Source organism: Harmonia axyridis, chromosome 1, assembly GCF_914767665.1.
Source record: "Harmonia axyridis chromosome 1, icHarAxyr1.1, whole genome shotgun sequence".
In the NCBI taxonomy this organism is placed as follows: domain Eukaryota; kingdom Metazoa; phylum Arthropoda; class Insecta; order Coleoptera; family Coccinellidae; genus Harmonia; species Harmonia axyridis.
In genome coordinates this window covers 24,799,940-24,820,956 of record NC_059501.1, presented here as the reverse complement: position 1 = coordinate 24,820,956, position 21,017 = coordinate 24,799,940, and the positions used below count along the sequence as shown (strand labels likewise).

Here is a 21,017-nt window from a genome sequence, read left to right as displayed (position 1 = left end):
TCACTTAATTATTTATATTCTTTTGAAAGCTGATGTGTAATTACTTAATATCAACTTCAATTATTTGTGGTTTTAAAAATGATGAAATCAATCTTGGAACACATGTATCAAATGTACCAAACTCTTTACTTTTTATCACTCAAAATAGCAAGAATAAAAAATATAAGAATCTTTTGATTGAATAATAAATTCAAATTTTCATCTATAGTACTATTTTCTGGATTCTGGAAGCGTTATAAAATCTCTTAAAACTTTGTGATTCATAAAACAGTTCAACGGATAACGATGAACACAAACCTTACCATCAGAATATCATTAAGGTATTTTATAAACGGAGAATATACGAACCTCATAACAAAGAATAAGGATGGCAAATTTCCTTCGAAAAGAACGGAGATTCAGTAGAGGAGGTCGTTCCACTTGTTCTTGACAGGCGAAGTGAGCCCCAAATCCCTCAACGAGGGGATTTACATTTCATTCCAAGGAGATCAACTCGAAATTGTCTGCTAAGACTAGATAATTAACTGTGTGACAAGACCATAGGTCAAAATACATCAAATTCATCTTCATTATATAAGACTCTCATAGATGATATGTCCATTAGAAATGTTTGAATTTTTATCTGCAGACAAGAACGTTTCGTATTTCACTCAACGATAATGTCAACAGAAAATTATGCATTTTGTCCCCACTTGACGATTCATTCTCACAAAATTCGGATAGTGTTGAATTCGAAAGTTTTTTTAGAAATTCAGAACATAGATTTATAACTTGAAAAATATTGATTATCCTTTAAGGATCTAGTAATGGGAGGAACTGACCGTTTTTAACATCATGATACAGATTATATGATTCGTTTTTCTGAAATATAGTTCGGTTCATTTGATGGGCTGAGAATTAAAATAGAAATTTACCCGGTATACGGCAATTTATTCATAGATTCATACAATGAGCAAAGTGGGAAAAATTCTTTTTCCACTCAGGGCATCCTGGGAACTAACGGAAGAAGTGAAAAACTTCACTGCCACTCAATATCGTACAAAAATTCCATTGTGTTTTCTTGTGTTTTTTTGTTTCACACTATCATAAAATTTTTTTTGGATTTCAATATCATCGGATGAGTATTTTTTCAAATATAGAAAAAACAAATTTCATATTCTGCCATTTAACCAAAAGAATCGAAATATTGCCATTAAAACTCTTTAACACATTAGTTATTTCTTTTTCAATATTCTTCTTGAATATTCTTTGGTTCTGATATTGTGATGAGCTTGAACGTTCTCATGGAGCTTGAAATTGTTACATCATATCAACACTTAAAATGAGGTTTCGTGGTCATGGAAATATTGTCCAGAGAATTGAGATCAGCTGCTATTCAGACACATGCATTTGCATGTCGTTCCATGATATTATTGATGTAATTTTTGTGCTGTGAAAGTCTCACGTCTTCAAAAAGAAACACGACGGTGCTGGCGAAATTGAAACCGACAAAATGAATTGCTCAGTCTCGAAAACATGATGAAAATACCATTTGCCTACAGGAAAATATCTCATATTTCTGGAAAAATCGAGAAGAAGTCAAACATATAGCCAAGAGAATATGATGAATTCCGCAAACTTTGATTCCAATCCACTTTAATCAAATTCCTCTTAGAAACGTAGTGCGGTATATAGAGATTCCTGTTTTTCCACATCTATTCGTTGAGTTTATGTTCGATTCTCGTTCAAGATTTCGTCCCCATTCCATATTACATATTTGCTATTTGATGGACTCTGTCTTTACTTGATGGAAATCCATCTCAAATATGTTTCCATAAAATATACTAAAAGTCTTTCTGAAAAAATTTCCAGAAGAAATAACCCAACATATTTGAATGATTTAGAATCATGATTTACTTTCTATCATAAATTCGAAATTCTGCATACCGAAAATAAAAGTTAAGCTCTCACCTCTTATAAGAAGCTCTAGGAATAGACAAGAAAGTTGGAATATTACTGAAATATTGAGTGGAAGTTGAAAACTCGTTGCTACCCCTTTACTTTATCTACTCTCTAGAACTCATAAAGATTCTAGTTTCCGTTTTCTTTTTCCGCAGAACCATGTACTCATTAGAGGGGACACCACAACGGGGTTATCAGTTCAAGACGAAAAAAAAAATATTTCCTCATGAAAATTAGCGATTTTTATGGGGTTTTCACATAATTTCCCAGAACAATAATCTACATGGAATAAAGTGAATATTTTCAATATGCGAATGAAAAAAAAATTGGTAACTTCTCGATTTTCGCAAAAAACTGATGAAAATATGTACTTTGTACAAAGCATTAATATATTTTTGATATATTCATGAAAAAATCCTATGAATAATTATTACAAAAAAGGAAGGACTTTAATTACGTGAAAGTCGTCGTACAGTGCTGTCCTCTATTTATTTGTTTCGAAAAAACAAGGAAGATGAGGAGGATGCACACCGTACAAAGATCATCGCAGGAGCACCAGAGGGGAAATGGATGGGTACTAAAGTATAATGTGATGGCAACCCCTCTTAAGAATTGACAACAAAATCAATCGAATTATTTTCTCTGCATACTATATTGAGATATATTTAGATTGGTTTTTCAGATTTAGAATTCTCGGGCAAATTTCAAGTTTCACTTCTTTCAAATTTTCCTGAGTGTGGTCCCCACTTGATGGAAATTCATTTTCAAATAAAATTAAATGAAGCACCTTTCTAATGTGGTTGTTTTTAGAATTGACCATTGAATAGTTTCAGTGAGTTAAATATCGGTTCTCGAGAGCTACCAAAAATCAAATGATCATTTGGGATATGAATCAATAGTTTCTCGACTTATCACTCCACAATCTTCTTCTTCTTCAGCCCGTTTGAGTCCACTCCTGGACATAGGCCTCTTCCAATCGCTTCCATGTCGTCCTACACTGTGCTGTGAGAATCCAGTTCTTTCCTGCTCGCCTTTGAATGTCATCTCGCCATCTTAACAGGGGTCTGCCAACACTTCTTTTTGTCAGTCGTGGTCTCCACTGCATGATAATTTTCGTCCACTTCACATCATTCCGCGCGACATGACCAGCCCACCGCCATTTACTTCTAGCAGCTTGTTCTACTGCGTCACTTACTCTGGTTTTCGCCCTGATATTTTCATTTGTCTGCCTGTCTCTCAAGCTGATCCCGATCATTGCTCGTTCCATCGCACGTTGGCAGACTCGCAGTCGTTGTGCGCTTTTCTTTGTTAGGGTAACTGTCTCGAGTCCGTACAACATGACTGGTAACACGCAAGCATCAAATACCTTTCGTTTTAAATTAATTGGCATTTTAGGTTCTTTGAGGATATGTGCCAGATTCCCAAAAGTCGCCCAAGCCAGCCTGATCCTTCTCCCTATTTCGGCTGTCTGGTTGTTCTTTCCCAGCATTATGTTGTGACCAAGATAAATATATTCCTCTACAACTTCAAGCACCTTATTATCGACAGTGACACAGATATTGTCTGGGCTCATGATCTTAGTTTTTTGCAGGTTCATTTCTAGGCCTACTATTTGTGACGCTTCCTTCAGGTCAAGTAACATACTGCTAAGCTCCCCTGCATTAGTGCTCATGAGTACAATGTCGTCGGCGAAACGGAGATGATTTAGGTATCTTCCGTCTATATTGACTCCCTTCTGTTGCCATGATAATTTCTTGAAGACATCTTCCAGCGCCAAGGTGAACAATTTCGGAGAGATCGAGTCGCCCTGTCTAACTCCTCTCTGTATTGGGATCTTATCCGTTGTTGTGTTTTCATCTATTTTGACGTGGAGCGTAGCATCTTTGTAGATGTCCTCAATGAGGTTTGTATATCTTGAGTCAATCCTTGCGTTGCTCATTGCCTCCATCACCGCCCATGTTTCCAATGAGTCAAATGCTTTCTTGTAATCAACGAAAGCGAGGTGTAACGGGACATTGTACTCTGTACATTTCTCAATAAGCGTGCGTATCGTTTGTATGTGGTCCAATGTACTGAAGCTGCTCCGGAAACCAGCCTGTTCCACAGGTTGATAAAAGTCAAACTTATTATTGAGGCGGTTGGTAATGATTTTGCTGAGGAGCTTATACAAAACGGATAGAAGGCTAATCGGTCTGTAGTTCTCGATGTTGGTTCGGTCCCCTTTTTTGAAGAGGATTATCACCTCGGCATTTCTCCATGTATCGGGAATTTTTCCCTCCTCCAGGCATCTGTTAAAAAGAATAATCAGTGCTTTCTCAAGAGTTTTACCTCCGTTCTTCAGCATCTCCACTGTAATGAGATCTTCTCCTGGAGCCTTCCGGTTCTTCATCTGCTTTAATGCCATTCTTAACTCTGCAGTGTCAACTTGCGGTATATCTTCGGAGCCCACATTTTGGACCATTTGAATTCTCGATCGGTTTGGTTTAGGTACCGATTGTCTGTAAAGTCCACTGTAAAATTGCTGGATGGTGGAAGTTATTTGCTGCCTCTCAGTAACAACTTCTCCTTGTTGGTTCTTAATTTTGTATATGAGCGACTTTCCTTTTGTTCTTTTCGACCGAAGTACTTTCATATTCATGTTGTTCTCGATAGCTTCGTTTATTGTTTGTGTTGTTATACGATCTCAGGTCCTTTCTAATTGCCTTTTTCACCTTTCTATCCAGTGTTGGATACCCTGCTGAATCCCTATCCGTTTTTCTGCGTTCTGCCAATAGTTCATTGGTGTTCTTGCTAAGTTTCGTATCAGCTTTTGCCTTCATGGAGCATACACTCTTGGTAGCTACCTTAATACTGCCAACGATTTTTACGGCTATCTCGTTGAGTGTCAAATTTCTGAGGTTTTCTGTTGGTTCCAACTTCTTGTTGATTTGTGCGTTGTAGTCTTCTATTTTCTCTTTTAGTTGGTTCGAGGTTGGTCGAATGATTTTCTCCATTTGTTTTTTCCTTTCCAAGTGAGTGTTTATACTTATGGTGGCTCTAACTATTCTATGATCACTTCCGGTGTTGAAACGATTGAGGACCGATACATCGGTACAGAGTTGTTTATCTGTAGTGAGGATATAATCTATCTCATTTTTTATTGCGCCGTCTGGACTTCTCCAAGTCCATTTCCTTTGAGGCTGCTTCTTAAAGAATGTGTTCATGCAGTACATTTGTTCTTTGTTCAGGAAGTCAAGCAACATTTCGCCTCTAATGTTTCGTGTCCCCAGTCCAAAGTTTCCGATGTTCAGACCGTCTGTCGCTATTCTCTGTCCTACCTTGGCATTAAAGTCACCCATTATGATCTTGAATTTGGTGTTCTCTTGGTTCTTAGCTGTCGTTAGGTCTTCATAAAATTGTTCGACGTCTTCGTCTGTTGATGCGGATGTGGGGGCGTATGCCTGTATGATCTGTATGCTTTGTACTCTGTTCAGATGCAGCATGATATAGATAACACGATCTGATATGGCTTTGCTCTTAGTGACAAGATGTTTTATTCTGCTATTGACCATGATCGCCACTCCTCCTATGTGGTGACCTGTTTCTGAATTTCTTTGAAAAAGTACATGGCCAGATTTCAGAATCATATTGGCCTCGCCTTTCATTCTGGTCTCACTAATTCCAAGTATATCCCATTTGATGGTTTGAAGTTCTTTTTCTAGACTTAATAAGTGCTCTTCTAGTCTCATTGTGCGAATGTTGTATGTTGAAACCAAGATGTTCCTGTTGGTTTTCCGTTTTTTATCTGGTACTGCCGAAGTTCTGCCTCCCCCAGAATCCTTGAGGCTGACTGATAAATCAGTGCGAGATTCTGAGCGCTTAGCTCTACTCGCCTGGGGTATTTCTGTTTTGTATTTCGACATTTTCATTTTTGGAAGGGGTTTGGCATTCAAACGCCACGCTTGCCAAGCGGGTTGGCGAGTGTTTATTTTTCAGCCGCCCATTCTGGGTCAGACGCTGTTTGTAGCCGCTCATTCTGAGGCAGACGCTACTTTCCTGTTGGTCCGCGAGAGGTATTTCATTTCCCTCCTACCACCCATATCTGGGAGGCATTCCCCTATCCGCCACCTGGGGACGCGTCCTCTAGGGGTTACAGGCTCCCCCGAGGACACTCCACACTCCACAATCAAGAGAGAACAAAGACATACTTTAAACAGATTCCAGAGTCTGTTCAAACGATTCAAATATTAAGGACGATAATTAGTGGTAAGTTGTAAGGAGTTTAGCAAGAATTTTTTTTTATTCGAATTGAAACTTCAGATTTAATTTGTCCCGCATCCAATCTCTAGTTGGATTGCCATACAATTAGGCCTTATAACTCTCCTCCAAAAGTTGAAGAATCGAGAGGAACAGAAAATGAAACTCTCACAAATTCCTTGGTTACTGCTACTCAGATCCAACATTCATGTTCCTAGGCTAGTCAATTCAATTTTTTCAAGGAGATCACTATAACGATTGAAAACTGGCCAACAAATGTTCTGTTGACTTCACCGTTCGAAAATAGAGTGTTTTTCGGTAAATTCTAAAATTTTGAAGCAATATAGCTGACTCGATACTATGTATCGATATAAATCTTATTGAATATCAGAAAATTTAACTGAAAGGGCCATCAATGTGGATCAAATTGTGTCATTGACAATGGATCTTGCTATTCAATAAAATTTGATTTGTGTTGCTAGGCAAAAAAGTAGTGAATTGACTGCCGCGGCTGAGTTCATAGCCGAGTGTAGGAAGGCTAGCAATTCAGCCAAGGCAGTCAATCTACTTTGCTGTCGAGTTACATTTCATTTTTTCTCTGATTGTTTTTAATGATATATGTATGATATTGTATTTGCAAATTAATACAATTCTCACAATCGTTTTATTCTTCCTTTAGTGATAAATTAAAACAAAATTTGAAAAATATCGGTATATTTATGTATATGATGAATATGATTGACACTTTTTTCCATAATTTCTTTTACATAATTAGTTTGTTTGATACTTCTTTGTTTTCACGATATTTTTTCCAGTATCTCATACATAAAATTTCTTTTCAGTTTTTGTAGGATTGAAGGCTTCGGCCTTCTCCCTTCTCTATTGTCATAATAATAATAATAATATAATATTTATATTATGGACACTAATGGCGACCTCCAGAAATGAAGGAGGTGGCAAAAAATATTGATTTGTCGAAAAATGCCATTTTTATTGTTTTATTGGCATTGTGAATAAACATTTTACTGCCTAGACAAGAAATTCTCACTTTGCTGCCTAGATACGAAAAGTAATACTTTGCTGATTGATATGTGTTATGTTGATGTTAATCGGAGAAAAAATATTTTTCACATACCGTTTGTTACTCTCATATGAACAAAAGAGAGTTTTTCCCACCATGGACTTTCTTCAATATTTATCATTAACGGATAGGGGTTGTCATAGAGCAGCAGAAAATAGTAGTACACTAGAAAACAACCTGTACGAAACGAAGAGTTAACAGAACAGTTCATGGCCTAAACTGCCTTAATGACTTAATGAGCTTTGTGGAGTACAAAAATTAAAAACAACTATCATGTTTGTTCATTCTGTAGAGTGTGATGCTCGTATTCAATATCAGAATCGAGTTATCTTGAAAGTTCACAAAATTGAAAACCGGCGCATTCGCCATTTCGCTCACCTGGAAACTGAATTAATTTACTTTATGACAATCAAATTTGAGTGAAGATGGTTTGAATCGTGTTTTAATAATACCATCCATCTTTCCTGAGATTTTAATATGGCAGCAATATATAATGTAGCATCGGTTATGAAAAATGCACTATACAGTTTGAAGGGTGCAGGACGTTAGGTAATCCCAATTCTGCTGAAATCGAATCATCTTTTCATTCTATTGGGATAGCGTACACTTCATCTCACACAGGATGTCCTAACAAAAACCATGACCGGCCCAGAACGAAGATTTAAAAAAAATGTCAACTTCTGCTTTGAGGGGTACAAATTTCCATCATGAGTTTGTTCCGGAAAAACCACCCCCATGAAGGTGGCATCAACCTCCAACATTTTTTTTAAAGGAAAGAGATGTCGAGGGTTGGTTAGTTTGAAATTCATTTATGTTCTGTAAACATCCAGTTAAAATGTTCAAAATCGGTTCATTATTCACGAAATAATGTAATATTGAACTTACCTTCAGAAAGTTCAACTGTCTGTTTAAGATTACCTATTGACGGTAAGTTCAATATAACATTATTTCATGAATAGTGGATTTAATTCTTTACTCAAGGTTCTTAGTTACAAAAAATTAGAGTTATTTTTTTCACAAATTTTGTCTTGGCATATCATTCCAATTATATCCATATCGATATCTATATATCCAATAAAAATGACAAAATTAATAAAGAAAATTCAAAATAACTGAAACTGTACGAATTGAGTAAACGGTTAACAATTCGTGAACCGTAATCAATCTGTCATTTTTGTCATTAGAACTGGAATGATATTTCAAGACAAAAATGAACCAAATATATCATTAAGATGCATTATTGTGAAGGAATAGACACAAAGTTATCAATTAAGCAATTTGTCATAGGAATTTGGACAGAAATAAATAATCAATTATGATTTTGCCAACGTTTCGGAACGTCTTGTTCCTTTTTCAAGGCTGAAAATAAAACATTTATTAATCATAAATAGAAACAATAAAAACTTGATTTCATACCTTATCATACAATTAATGAAATAAATACTTAAAATAGTTAGTTAAAATGATGAACAATCAAACGGTTTCGACGTATGTCAGTCAATAGATTAAAAACAAAAATCGGAACTACATATGTTTAAAAGCTATACCTTTGCTGGTCAAATTATTCAATAGTGAAAAGTAAATTTGTGAATTGATAAAGCAGATAAAAAATAAGGTAACATGCAGTCTTAGAATAATGGAAACAAAAAAAAACATACATATACAATGAATCATCTATGTCGGTTAGTTCCTCAACGTGTGGTTCAATGATCTCCTGAATTGAGATAATGAAAGAAAAAATATGTCAACATTCCTTAGATTGTTATAACTTCTGCACATTGTTGTTAGCGGACAGAAAAAGTGATGATATGAATTTGGTACATCAATATGAAATGTTGTGTGTGATCTAGAAGTGAAACGAGGAACATTAAATTGCAATGAGGAGAGCAAAGCCATTGAATCTACCCGATTGTGCACGATTTTGTAAAGAAATATCAAATCATTTATTTCACGGACCTTTCTAAGCGAAGCGAACTCAAACTTATTCAAAAGTGATTCATAACTGTGGTTTCTATCTGGATAAGAACCATGTTTCATGAAATAAAGGAATTTTATGAATTTTTTCTGCACCCTCTCAATACAATCGATGTATTTTTTTATGACAAGGATTCCATACTACACTACAATATGTAAGTTTACTTCTAACAAGTGCCTGATAAATGGTTGAGATCGCTTTCAACGAAGAAAATTCCTTACAATTGCGTATTACGAAACCCAGAGTTTTCATGGCACTAGAAGTTATATTTTTTATATGAGAGGAGAAAGTTAGTTTCTGATCAAAAAGAATACCCAAATCTCTCGCCTCAGTTACTCTCGTCACATTCAAGTTACTGATTTTGTAGTGGAAAGTAATTGGTGTCAGTTTCCTCGTAAACGTCATTGTCTTACACTTCTCTATATTCAGAGGCAATTCGTTCTCAACACACCATCTAGATAGCCTATTGAGGTCGTCTTGCAGTAGAGAGCAATCAAGTACACAACTAACTTCTTTAAATAGTTTCAAATCATCAGCAAAAAGCAACTTATGCGAACAAATGATACCCAAAATGTCATTAATGAACAAAATAAACAAGAGTGGTCCCAAATTGGATCCCTGCGGAACGCCTGAAGTCGCGGTGAATGAAAATGACCTCAATCCTTCATATTCAACATAGTATTCCCTATTGGTCAAGAAGGACTCAAGGAGTGATACAAGAACATTTGATAAGCCAAATTTGAATAACTTCCTAAGTAAGTACTATTGTGATTTCTTTTTGTATTATTGCATACACCTGTAATTGGGCCTTGGCCTGTTGGATGTATTTATGAATAAATAAATAAATAAATATGTTCTGGCGCGATGTATCATTGACACATATTTTCAAATTTAGCCTCGGCTTATTCGAACCAGCAAATACACAGCACAAAAATAAAAACAAACACGAACACAAGAGGCGAACATCAATCTGGCGACAAACACGAAATTGCTATCCATTAGGTACCGTTATCCTGGATATCATGTAGTCATTAACAGTACTCAAGTTATTTGTATCCTCTCTATAATTTACATTCTTGTTTCTTTTTATGTATATCATTTCACTTAAAAGACGTCTAAAGTAATGTGGTTCTCTATCTAGGATAGTTACATTTTCGAAGTTGAATCTGTGTCCCTCTCTATGTGCATGCTGTGTGAGGGCAGTTTTTTTCTCGGCTTCTAAATGTTTTCCATCATTATTGTTTTGTCTAACCCTATCTTTTAAGTATTGTTTTGTCTGGCCCACGTACACTTTATCACAATCCTGACATGGAATTTTATATACTAGGCCAGATTGCATGGAAGGAGGGGTTTTGTCTTTTATGTTGGTGAAAATTTTTTATTAATATCAATGATGTTGTAGAATGAGGTCTTGCAACCAAATCCCTTGAATATATTGTGTAGCTTGTAGGATAACCCAGGGAAAAATGCGAGCTTGAAATATTTTAACTTTGCAGTCACCTCAGTCTGTGAGCCAATGTGTATGTTGTTCACCGTATTAGGCCGCACCTACATTAGGGCCGCATTTCTCCCGATCCGATCCGATCCGATCCGACGTTGTCCGATCGTCGGAGGACGTCGGAAGAAAAACAAACACCTTTATCTTAATGTTAGTGCCTACAATTGAAACGAAGCTTCCGAATTCTCGATTCCCGACGACTCACGACACTATCCGATTTGACGGCCGATCATGTTGTAGGCACTAACATTAAGATAAAGGTGTTTGTTTTTCTTCCGACGTCGTCCGACCATCAGACAACGTCGGATCGTATCGGATCGGGAGAAATGCGGACCTAATGTAGGTGCGGCCTTAGCCATTGTATTGACGTCTCCACTATTGTTAACAAGGCAAACCTGATCCCGCTTGAGTTTGTAGTTATTTATTTTATCATAGTTGAATAAACCGAGGCTAAATTTGAAAATATGTGTCAATGATACTTCGCGCCAGAACATATGTAGTTCCGATTTTTGTTTTTAATCTATTGACTGACATACGTCGAAACCGTTTGATTGTTCATCATTTTAACTAACTATTTTAAGTATTTATTTTATTAATTGTATGATGAGGTATGAAATCAAGTTTTTATTGTTTCTATTTATGTTTAATAAATGTTTTATTTTCAGCATTGAAAAAGGAACAAGACGTTCCGAAACGTTGGTAAAATCATAATTGATTATTTATTTCTGTCCAAATTCCTATGACAAATTGCTTAATTTTTAAAACATGGACTTGAATAGTACAGAAAGTTATCAATTTTTGATATTTATATACTAAATGTATCTAAAGAGTACCGTATAATGAAGCGAATAAGAATATGTTGTTTAATCCAGGTTTATCTCTCAAAAGGTTACAAATGTTGGATTAGAGGATTTACCGGACGAAAATGTTCGAATTTCTGGGGTGACAACATCTAAAAGCTCCTAAAATCTATGTGGTTTTTCGGTAAAACCTTCCTCCTTTTAGTTGTAGACATCAAAGTGACTTCGGAATTTCCACTGCGAGGGTTATAGTAAATGACGCGTTTCAATCGACCATTTTACATAAAGAGGAATGGAAACATGGTACTTTCTTCTTTCATTTCAATTGTTCATTCGAATCGAACGAATATTTTTGGAGGGTTCTTTTGAGCTTTCGGTTTTGGGTTTATATTACACTTGAAGGAGGAGAATGGATATTGCATTGACAACATATTGAATTTAATTCAGTATTAACAACTTATAATGAATGAAAACCCAAGTTGGGATCTTCCTCATGACCCCTATAAAGCCATTTTACTAATTGAAAGGGATTTTAAAATATAAACAAGAGGGGTAGGTAGAGAATCTGAACGTAATGATCAAATCCGTGGATGGAAAATAAATTTAATGATCTCAAATAAACGACCATTGGAGTGCATTACGGAAACAAGATATCGGGAATTTATATTTTCAGGAGCTCGCTTGAAAAAAGATATTAATACTCATTGTAACTGTGTAGGTACAAACTTCCCCTCTACTGATGCTTAGTTTGATCATCATTTGTCATTTGGTTTGATTATTGTCAGAGTTTTTGACCAGATGTTAGTTATATATAGCAATATAGCTACCTGAAAGTATTGATTGAACATCCAGGACAGGCTTTCAGTATTAAATCCTGGATCTTTATTGACTCTCATGGCTTAATTGTCCACATGGGCAGACCAGGAGAGATCCTCTGTAATTAGGAATTCATCAAGTCAAGTAGCTTGATATTTTAACCAACTACCTCAATTGAAAATCAAGCTCGTGACACATTACATACTTGACATACTCGATTCAAGATATATATTGCTTTACTTGATATCAAGGTTCTTGATATTACTTCAGCTTGATTCGCACGAGTCGCACGGCCTATATTTCTACAAGCTCCTGCGCGCTAAGACAATATAATCATTTTCGAAAGATAAATACAGTGAATTCGACACTGATATCCTAAGTTTATTCAAGAAATTTCCTGTAGATCGAGCAAATGAAATGGCTTGGCGTTATGATATAGACAAATTCCAGCTTGAACTACTTGCTGGCAGTTGGTACATATTTTAGAATGGTGGAAGAGACACGAAAACGATTTTCCAAACAGGGCAAAAATGGCCAGAGATTTTTATCAATGCCAGTATCTTCAGCCTCTGTTGTAAGACAATTCTCCAGAACTACTCTGACTCTTGCAAAAACCTGAAATAGATTGTGTGTCTCAGATTCTGGATGAAAAATGATGTTATTAAACAGTGCTTGAAGGTTTCTCTATAATAAGAAACTATATATATTTTTATATTTTGTTAGTGTTTTTAATTATGATACCATTTCGAAATAGTTGAAATTTTTCGCTCTTCCATACAATAAGTATCATCAATAAAATGTTTTTTTGTATTAATTCAATCCTTTTTTTTTATCAATGTGCACACCGTACAATAAAACTACTAAAAACCAAGTAGCTTAATGGAAACTACCGGAATATTCAAGTACTTGATGAATAAGTAATTGACCCGTCGACTTGAACTTGTATTGATTTCAAGCCAAGTTAGTAGCTTGAAAATCAAGTCAAGCCGTGAATCTCTATCTGTAATGATGACGCCAAGGCTGTTATGCTCCGTGCATTTGCAGAACACTGCAAAGATATTGGTATCCCGCATTGTGTCCACCAAGATAGAGAACCTCACATTTGTCCACCTTTAGAGAAAGGAGTCACTGCTGACATCATCGATCCACCCGCACCAGTTACCTCGAAAGATATCAAGGTATCGAGCATCGTAAAATAAATTAATATCGTCAGCATATTGAGAAAAAAATGTTGAAAGTGAGATCTGAAACAGAAATAACAAAAAGAGTGGACTCAAGACAGAGCCCTGGGGACACCACTAACAACTTCCTTGAAATCGAGAAAAGAATCGCCCACTCTGACCGAAAAATACCTACCAATGATGAACGAGTGACATTAAGCCATGAACTTTTTCTAATACTAAAATGTAAGAGTTTGTAGAGCAGACGATTAAAAAGGACACGGACAACTGTTCGGGAGAAGGCCAAATAGGATATCCCACAGTCAAAAGTCTTGGTCTAGTGCTGAAGGCATTGCAAGAGACACGTAATGACTGAACGCTCAGGTAGGAAACCGTGTAGGCACTCAGGAATTATGTTGTTGTTGAACAACAAACTGAGCAACTTTTTACCAACAACTCTCAGCAATCTTGGAGGATGATAGGAAGGAGGCTAATAGGACGATAATTGCTCGGGCATAGTTTGTCCCCCTATTTAAAAACAAGAGTTCTCCTAGATAATTTCCAAGCACATGGTTATTGACATGAGCTGAAAGTCAATCTTCTTATGAGAGATTGAATATACCGTAGGTTTTGTAATTCTTCGAAACAGATAGGTCCTGTCATTTATCGCTTAGTTTGCTTATTTTCGGTACTTCCCAGATTTTTCAGTAATGGATAAAACTATCGAGAAAAGAATGTGTTTTCCATTGTGTAGGCAGATTGAATATTCTGTGCCGGAGCGCTGAAAGGTTATGTAATTCGTCGAAAAATAACATATGAAGGAAACACTCATGAATTTTGCACGACGGTAATGAAATTCAGGCTCAGTGAGAGCTTTTTCGGAATGTTTCTGAAGCCACCAGATGCGTTATGGAGCTCTCTCATATGTTAATATGATCTTTCTCTTCATTAACATAACGTATTGTATGAGATGCTTGCCTTATATGCCTAATATCAGGAGTGCAGTAGAAAATTAACGAAAGAATAATTGGCATTTTTGTTTTCTTGATAATGCTCACCTTGACTGCACTGTCGGACATATGAATAATTTCATTTTGACTCAATGCACTCAATAAGTTAAACTAATTTTCTCATTGGATATTCTGCGTAAGTGTTCCATCAAAACTAAATCGAACTTCCCTATTAGTACAAAGCCGAGGGAATTAATGTAACAAATATGAAATTGTTGATGTTGAATGTTCGTAACTACGTAGAACGTAATATTCAATTGTAATCAATGAACCGAATCGTAATCGAAAAAGAAATTTTGACGACATTGTTTACTCATATCTATAATGTGAGAAAAAGAAGCTTGATGAAAAAGTTTGGACCAAATTACTCGACATAATTTCTTTTTATTGCCAATTAGATTGTTCTTATCTTACACTGAGTGTTCCTGGATCGGAGTTACGAAGGAAAATGAGAGATTCCTTGGATAATTTTAAAAATAAAATGGCCCATAAACATGAGCCCGCAAACGCTTTGTTCTCAAGATACAAGGTGTTCTTGTAGTCCTTTTTGTGATGCTTAACCAGTTTATCATCGCTACAGAGTTGGTAAATAAGTACCAAAACTTATAATTAAGTCATTAATCACAGCTACCCAACTGGATCTTTATAATAATTTGGATTTTCCTGAGAATTACTATAGAGAGCTGTTTGAATTTTTTTCTCGAAATCGATTACAGATACGACAAAACTACAACAAACCAAAAAGTGTAGTACTGAACTTTTTTTTCCTAAACTACCAGTGGTTCACAAAAAATAATTCTGGAGAAAAGAAGCGGGCACCCATCCAGAAAAAATTTACCATGGAGGGGTAATTACCCCCAGTACCCCCCTATATCTACGCCCTTTTTTTCAATAGAGTTACACGTTATAACTAACTTTGAAAAAGTACGATTTGTACGTCTCATCCAAATCTTTAAATGTTGTGGTTTTATTTTTGCCGAGTCGAACAAATTAGTTTATTTAGAGTTGATTAGAGTTATTAAGATTGAATTAATATCTTGAAAACCGAAATAATCAAAATATGTTCATATACAAAGACGGTCCAAGGCAATATTTTTCCTTTCACTTACAGCGATAGTCCAATCAAAATTTTCATTTATGATCTTTCTCGTAGTTTCGTTTCCGCTTTCGTGAGCGATCAGAGACATGCTTACGTGTACCTCCCTCACCTCAATGCGATGTTCGAAAGGGAATTGTTCAAATGACTTCATCATTTTATATTTTTTCGAATAAAGTGATTCCATCTCTGTTTCTCGCTTAGGATATTCTGTTTAGATAAAGATCTGGGGCATCCATATGTGCAATTGGCGCATGAAAGAATGGGCACTCAAAAACTCCTGATGACAAGTAAATACTTTCCTCAAATTTTTCGATACGAAATTTGTCAAATTGATATAAAGTGAACTAAATATTGAAATAAATATTTATTACACACCTCACTTCCGTGGGAGACTGTGCTATCAACCAATGTACATCCTGTGGTCGTCTGGATCCTATAGCTATTAATTGACCTAGGTGGCAAGTCCGAGGAAACCTTGGTCTTTTTGGCACTTTTCTGGTCCATTCACCGACGGCTAGAAGATCTGGTGAGTCTCCAATTCGTATCCGACCTCTGGGCCTATTGAGCCCTTTGTCTGCGTACCATGCCAATGTTGAGTCTTCGTAAAGGACAACCCATTCTTCGGTCCAACCGCTACAGAACAGTCCTTCTAGAAAAAAAAACGAACTCTCAAATATTATAGAGAGAGGCAACAATTCAAAACATCAAAAATTACCAGATGAGTTTTATTTTGTTCTTTACTATTCTATTTTCATGACATTCTCAATATATAGTTATCGCACTCCACCCTTTGGAAAAATTATGTTTAGTGGAACGTATTTTGGTCTTCTGAACAAAAATTCAAATGGAATATTTAGCAGTCTCGACTAGTCTCGGAGATCCGGTCGCCCAAAGTTAGAAAAACATTTGATAGTACTGGATGAGATCTTCAAAATGACGTATTGCAACACCCTTAATCCCTATTCAAAATTAAGGGGTTGAACACACCCCTGTTAGGGGATTGCTATAACAGGGATGCGAAGAGCTAAAAAGTTATATCCCCTCGAATCAGAAGTTGACGGGTCCAAGCAATTTACTACATTTTCATTATGAAGCCAGAAAATCGAGTTGTGGAGTTTTGGTTGGCCCACAGTGTATTAGGCCAATTGAAAAGTCCCCGGTCTAATGAACAAATGGCGGTGCTAGTATTAAATCCATATGATTTTTAGTTAGTACCAACCTTCAAACGACACGTGTAAATTATCTGCTGTCAATTGACAGCAGTCCAACCTTTAGTTTGTGAGATATTGCGTTGTGAGTGTAGCTACTTTTGTTATTTGAAAAAAGATGGGAAAAAAAGAATTTCGTGTGCTGATTGAATATTGATTTTTGAAGGGAAAAAATACAGTTGAATCAAAATCTTGGCTTGATGAAGAGTTTCCGGGGTCTGCACCACGAAAATCAAACATCATTGATTGGTATGGTAAGTTTAAACGTGATGAAATGAGGTCCGAAGACGGCGAACGCAGTGGACGCCCAAAAGAGTCTGTCACCGATGAAAAAATGAAAAAAGTTCATAAAATAATTTTGAATGACCGTAAAGTGAAATCGATTGAAATAGCAGACATTGTGAAGATATCATCTGAACGTGTACATCAAATAATTCACGAATATTTGTGCATGAGAATGCTGTGTGCAAAATGGATGCTGCGCGAGCTTACAATCGATAAGAAGCAACTACGTGTTAATGATTTTAAGCAGTGTTTGAATCTGTTTGAGTGCAATAAACCTAAATTTTTGCATCGATATGTGACAATGGATGAAACATGGCTCCATCATTTCACTCCGGAGTCCAATCGACAGTCAGCTGAGTGGACTGCAAACGATGAACCGAATCCGAAGCGAGGAAAAAGCGAGGAAAAACACAACAGTCAGCTAGCAAGGTTATGGCATCAGTATTCTGGGATGCGCAAAGTATAATAATCATTACCTTCAAAAGGGCCAGACCATCAACAGCGATTATTATATAGCATTATTGGATCGTTTAAAGGATGAAATTGTTAATAAACGGTCCCATTTGAAGAAAAAAAGGTGCTGTTTTATCAAGACAATTCGCCATGTCACAAATCAATGAAAACAATGGCAAAATGGCATGAATTGGGCTTCGAATTGCTTCTGCCTCCACCATATTCGTCAGATCTGGCCCCAACGACATTTTCCTGTTCTCAGACCTCAAACTAATGTTCGCTGGAAAGAAATTTAGCGCCAATGAAGAAGGAATCGCCGAAACTGAGGCCTATTTTGAAGTGAGAGATAAATCGTAGCTACTACAAAAATGGTATCAAAAGTTAGAAGATCGCTATAATCGCCCTCGAAGACAACTATGCTGAATAATAAAATCGAATTTTGCCAAAAAATGTGTTTTACTATAGTAGACCGGGAACTTTTCAATTGATCTGTTATGTTGGTATTAGGAACTGCTCTGCCAAGGATTTATCTATTTTCTGTCAAATTGTGAAAACTGTTTTTTCAACCCACATTTTTCAAAGCAAAAATAACTAAACGATGTTTATAGAAATATTTCATCAATTTCAATGAAATTTCAGCGAATTAGAGAAAACAAAGATTAATACTTATAATAATATGAATGCTCATAACGCCATTCTTCCATTCAAGTTTTGAACTTCGTAAAAGAATATCAGTGCCTTGTGCACTTATTAAATTACTACTCATATTCAATCTTGTGAGTTTAAGAAAGCAATTCTGAACCATACAAACATAGACATTTTAGTGTTTCACATCTGAACTTCAGATCATAAACTTCCCCAAACCAATCGAAGTCAAACTGAACCAAACCCATATCTCTAGTCAAGTGCGATATTGAACAATTTTCCAATCTTGTTAACAACAACTGTTCCACTCAAATAATCCATTAAATCAGTTCCAGACTTCGAAGTGTTTTCACAGCAACTGACACAACTCCGAAATGCAATTACAATGGCCATTAAGCTGCAGTTGAAAGGTCTGATCGCGGGACACCCCACAACGTGTACCTGTCAACGCAAAGGACCTCCAGATAATTTGCCTTCGGCTCCGTCTAGGAAGCCCATCGAGTGGTTCGTAGCCAGCGGACGTGACTGGGAGTTCAAAGGGCCCCGAGGTCAATATTTCATAAACAGTGACGCCCTGAAAGGATTTTTAATGGGTCATCCAAGCAGGAGGTGAAACAAAAAGGCAATTAGTACCGCTCGAGATCCAGAGAGGGAAGAGTGCATCGTCGAAAATTCGATGAAACAGGTTTTGAACCTTTCAATTACGGGAACTTGACTGTCAATAGCTGATATTAGTTCAGTTTGACAGACCGTTAGCACGTGGTGATCATAGATAAACTTGTTAGTTTGTTTAGGGTGGTGGCTTTTATGCAGTGACGTCACCATAATACCGTGACAGAATGGAGCGTTTCAGCGGGAATTTTGAAAACTTTTTTTATTTACGTATTTTATTGGTACTTTCTTTATTTTTTCATGAAATTTTTTTTTTCATGTTTATGTAGGGCATATCTGCAAATTAAAAGCAATTTCAAAATATAGGCAAAATCCCTTTTCTTTTTTTTCCATCTTCTTTCAAATAACAAAAGTAGCTACACTCACAACTCAATATCTCACAAACTAATGGTCGGACTGCTGTCAAATTTTGACACGTATCGTTCGAAGGTTGAAACTAACTAAAAATCTTATGGATTTAATACTAGCACCGCCATCTGTTCATCAGACCGGGGACATTTTAATTGGGCTAATACATCCTGGGTCCTTGGGTACTTTTGAGAAGAAGAATTGTCACCTGTCAAGTAGCCAGCAGACGTGACTGGAAGTTCAAAGAGCTCCGAGGTCAATATTTCATAAACAGTGACGCCCTGAAAGGATTTTTAATGGGTCATCCAAGCAGGAGGTGAAACAAAAAGGCAATTAGTACTGCTCGAGATCCAGTGATGGAAGAGTGCATCGTCGAAAATTCGATGAAACAGGTTTTGAACCTTTCAATTAGGGGAATTACAGAGGAGATGGGGGAAATTTTTCATTCGACAGTCAGCAACGGTTGTTAGCTGGAGGAAATGAGACTATTAAGTTTTGGCGGTAATGAAGATGAATTCTTGGCGCTGCCGCAAGTGGCTGATTGAGGTTTTGGTTAATATCGGTTCATTATTTCCGATATCGAACAGCTGAAATCGATTTTCAACCTTGAATATTGCGAATAGAGGTGTTGTTGAAGCAGGAGGTTTTCAACCCCAACTCTGAATTTTTGGGAGAAATCAAACACAAAGTTGTCAATTTTTGATATTTATTTTGAATTTCCTTCATCAAGTAGACTCAATAAACTTTTATAATTTGAAGTAATCATTTATTGGTTGAGAGTCATTATCAACAAAAGAATAAATTAAAAATTTCTAAAATTGTTATTTCAATTGTAAACGTATATTTGTTTATGTAGTTTAGGAGAATAACAAGAAAGAAATCTATGACTACATGAAGTAATAGCTTTCTCTGTGAATCCTTACTGGAGAAACAGTTACGTTTAGTTAGTTTGAAGTTCCTCAATTGCAATTTTTGTGATGTACATATACAAATGGGGAATTGGTAAATTTTTGTTGAACTATAAGACACATTAGGAAAAATCGTATTAGTAGATACAAAAATTCCGAAACGTATGTCTGTCTTTATGTTAATTTAGTAATTCAATTCGTTAACCGTTTACTCAAATAGCACAGTTTTAGTTATTTTGAATTTCCTTTAGGTATGTTATTAATTTTGTCATTATTAGAATTTTATTCCTAGACAAAAATAAAAAAAAATACCATAAAGTTATATTATTGTGATGAATAGACACAAATCTGTCAATTTTTTTCATATTCATTTGGATATGTTTCATCAAGTAGACTAAATAAACTCTTATAATTCTCCTTAATTACAAAAATGACCAGACAGCAACCTTATGGAAAATTGTCACCTGTTAAGATTCCTGAATTTTTCGTATGTTGTGGAATATGCCCTCCTGAATAAGAAAGTCTATGAGCCAACTCAATTTTATGACTAGTTCTCAAGATACAGCGAATCGAAGTTGGAAAATAGCATTTCTTCAAAGTAACATTTCAAGTAATGTAGGAAAACATCTTGAAGGAAATGCTTTAGCGCGTCAAATATTGCTCACTTATAATATAAGATAATAATATAATAAACATTATTCAAAATGAAATTCTATTAGTTCATAATTCACCCTGTAATTGAAAAAGTCGTACTGGTTATACACCAACGTGGCTTTTACCGGTGAAAATTTCAATTGACATAACTTTTGTAATAACGGTCGCCCCTCTTAATATATTACCTTGTTTATCTCAAGAACTGGTCATAGCAAAGCTGATTCTGTT

At 36.0% G+C, this 21,017-nt stretch overlaps 1 protein-coding gene across 1 annotated transcript in view; it reads right to left on the bottom strand.

Moving 5' to 3' along the window:
- Nucleotides 1-21,017, bottom strand: part of LOC123681658 — a 75,523-nt gene that overhangs the window by 45,309 nt on the left and 9,197 nt on the right. Inside the window, exon 3 of the mRNA XM_045619927.1 lies at nucleotides 15,992-16,265. Coding sequence (XP_045475883.1) covers nucleotides 15,992-16,265 — 274 coding nt within the window. The remainder of the gene's footprint in view (nucleotides 1-15,991; nucleotides 16,266-21,017) is intronic.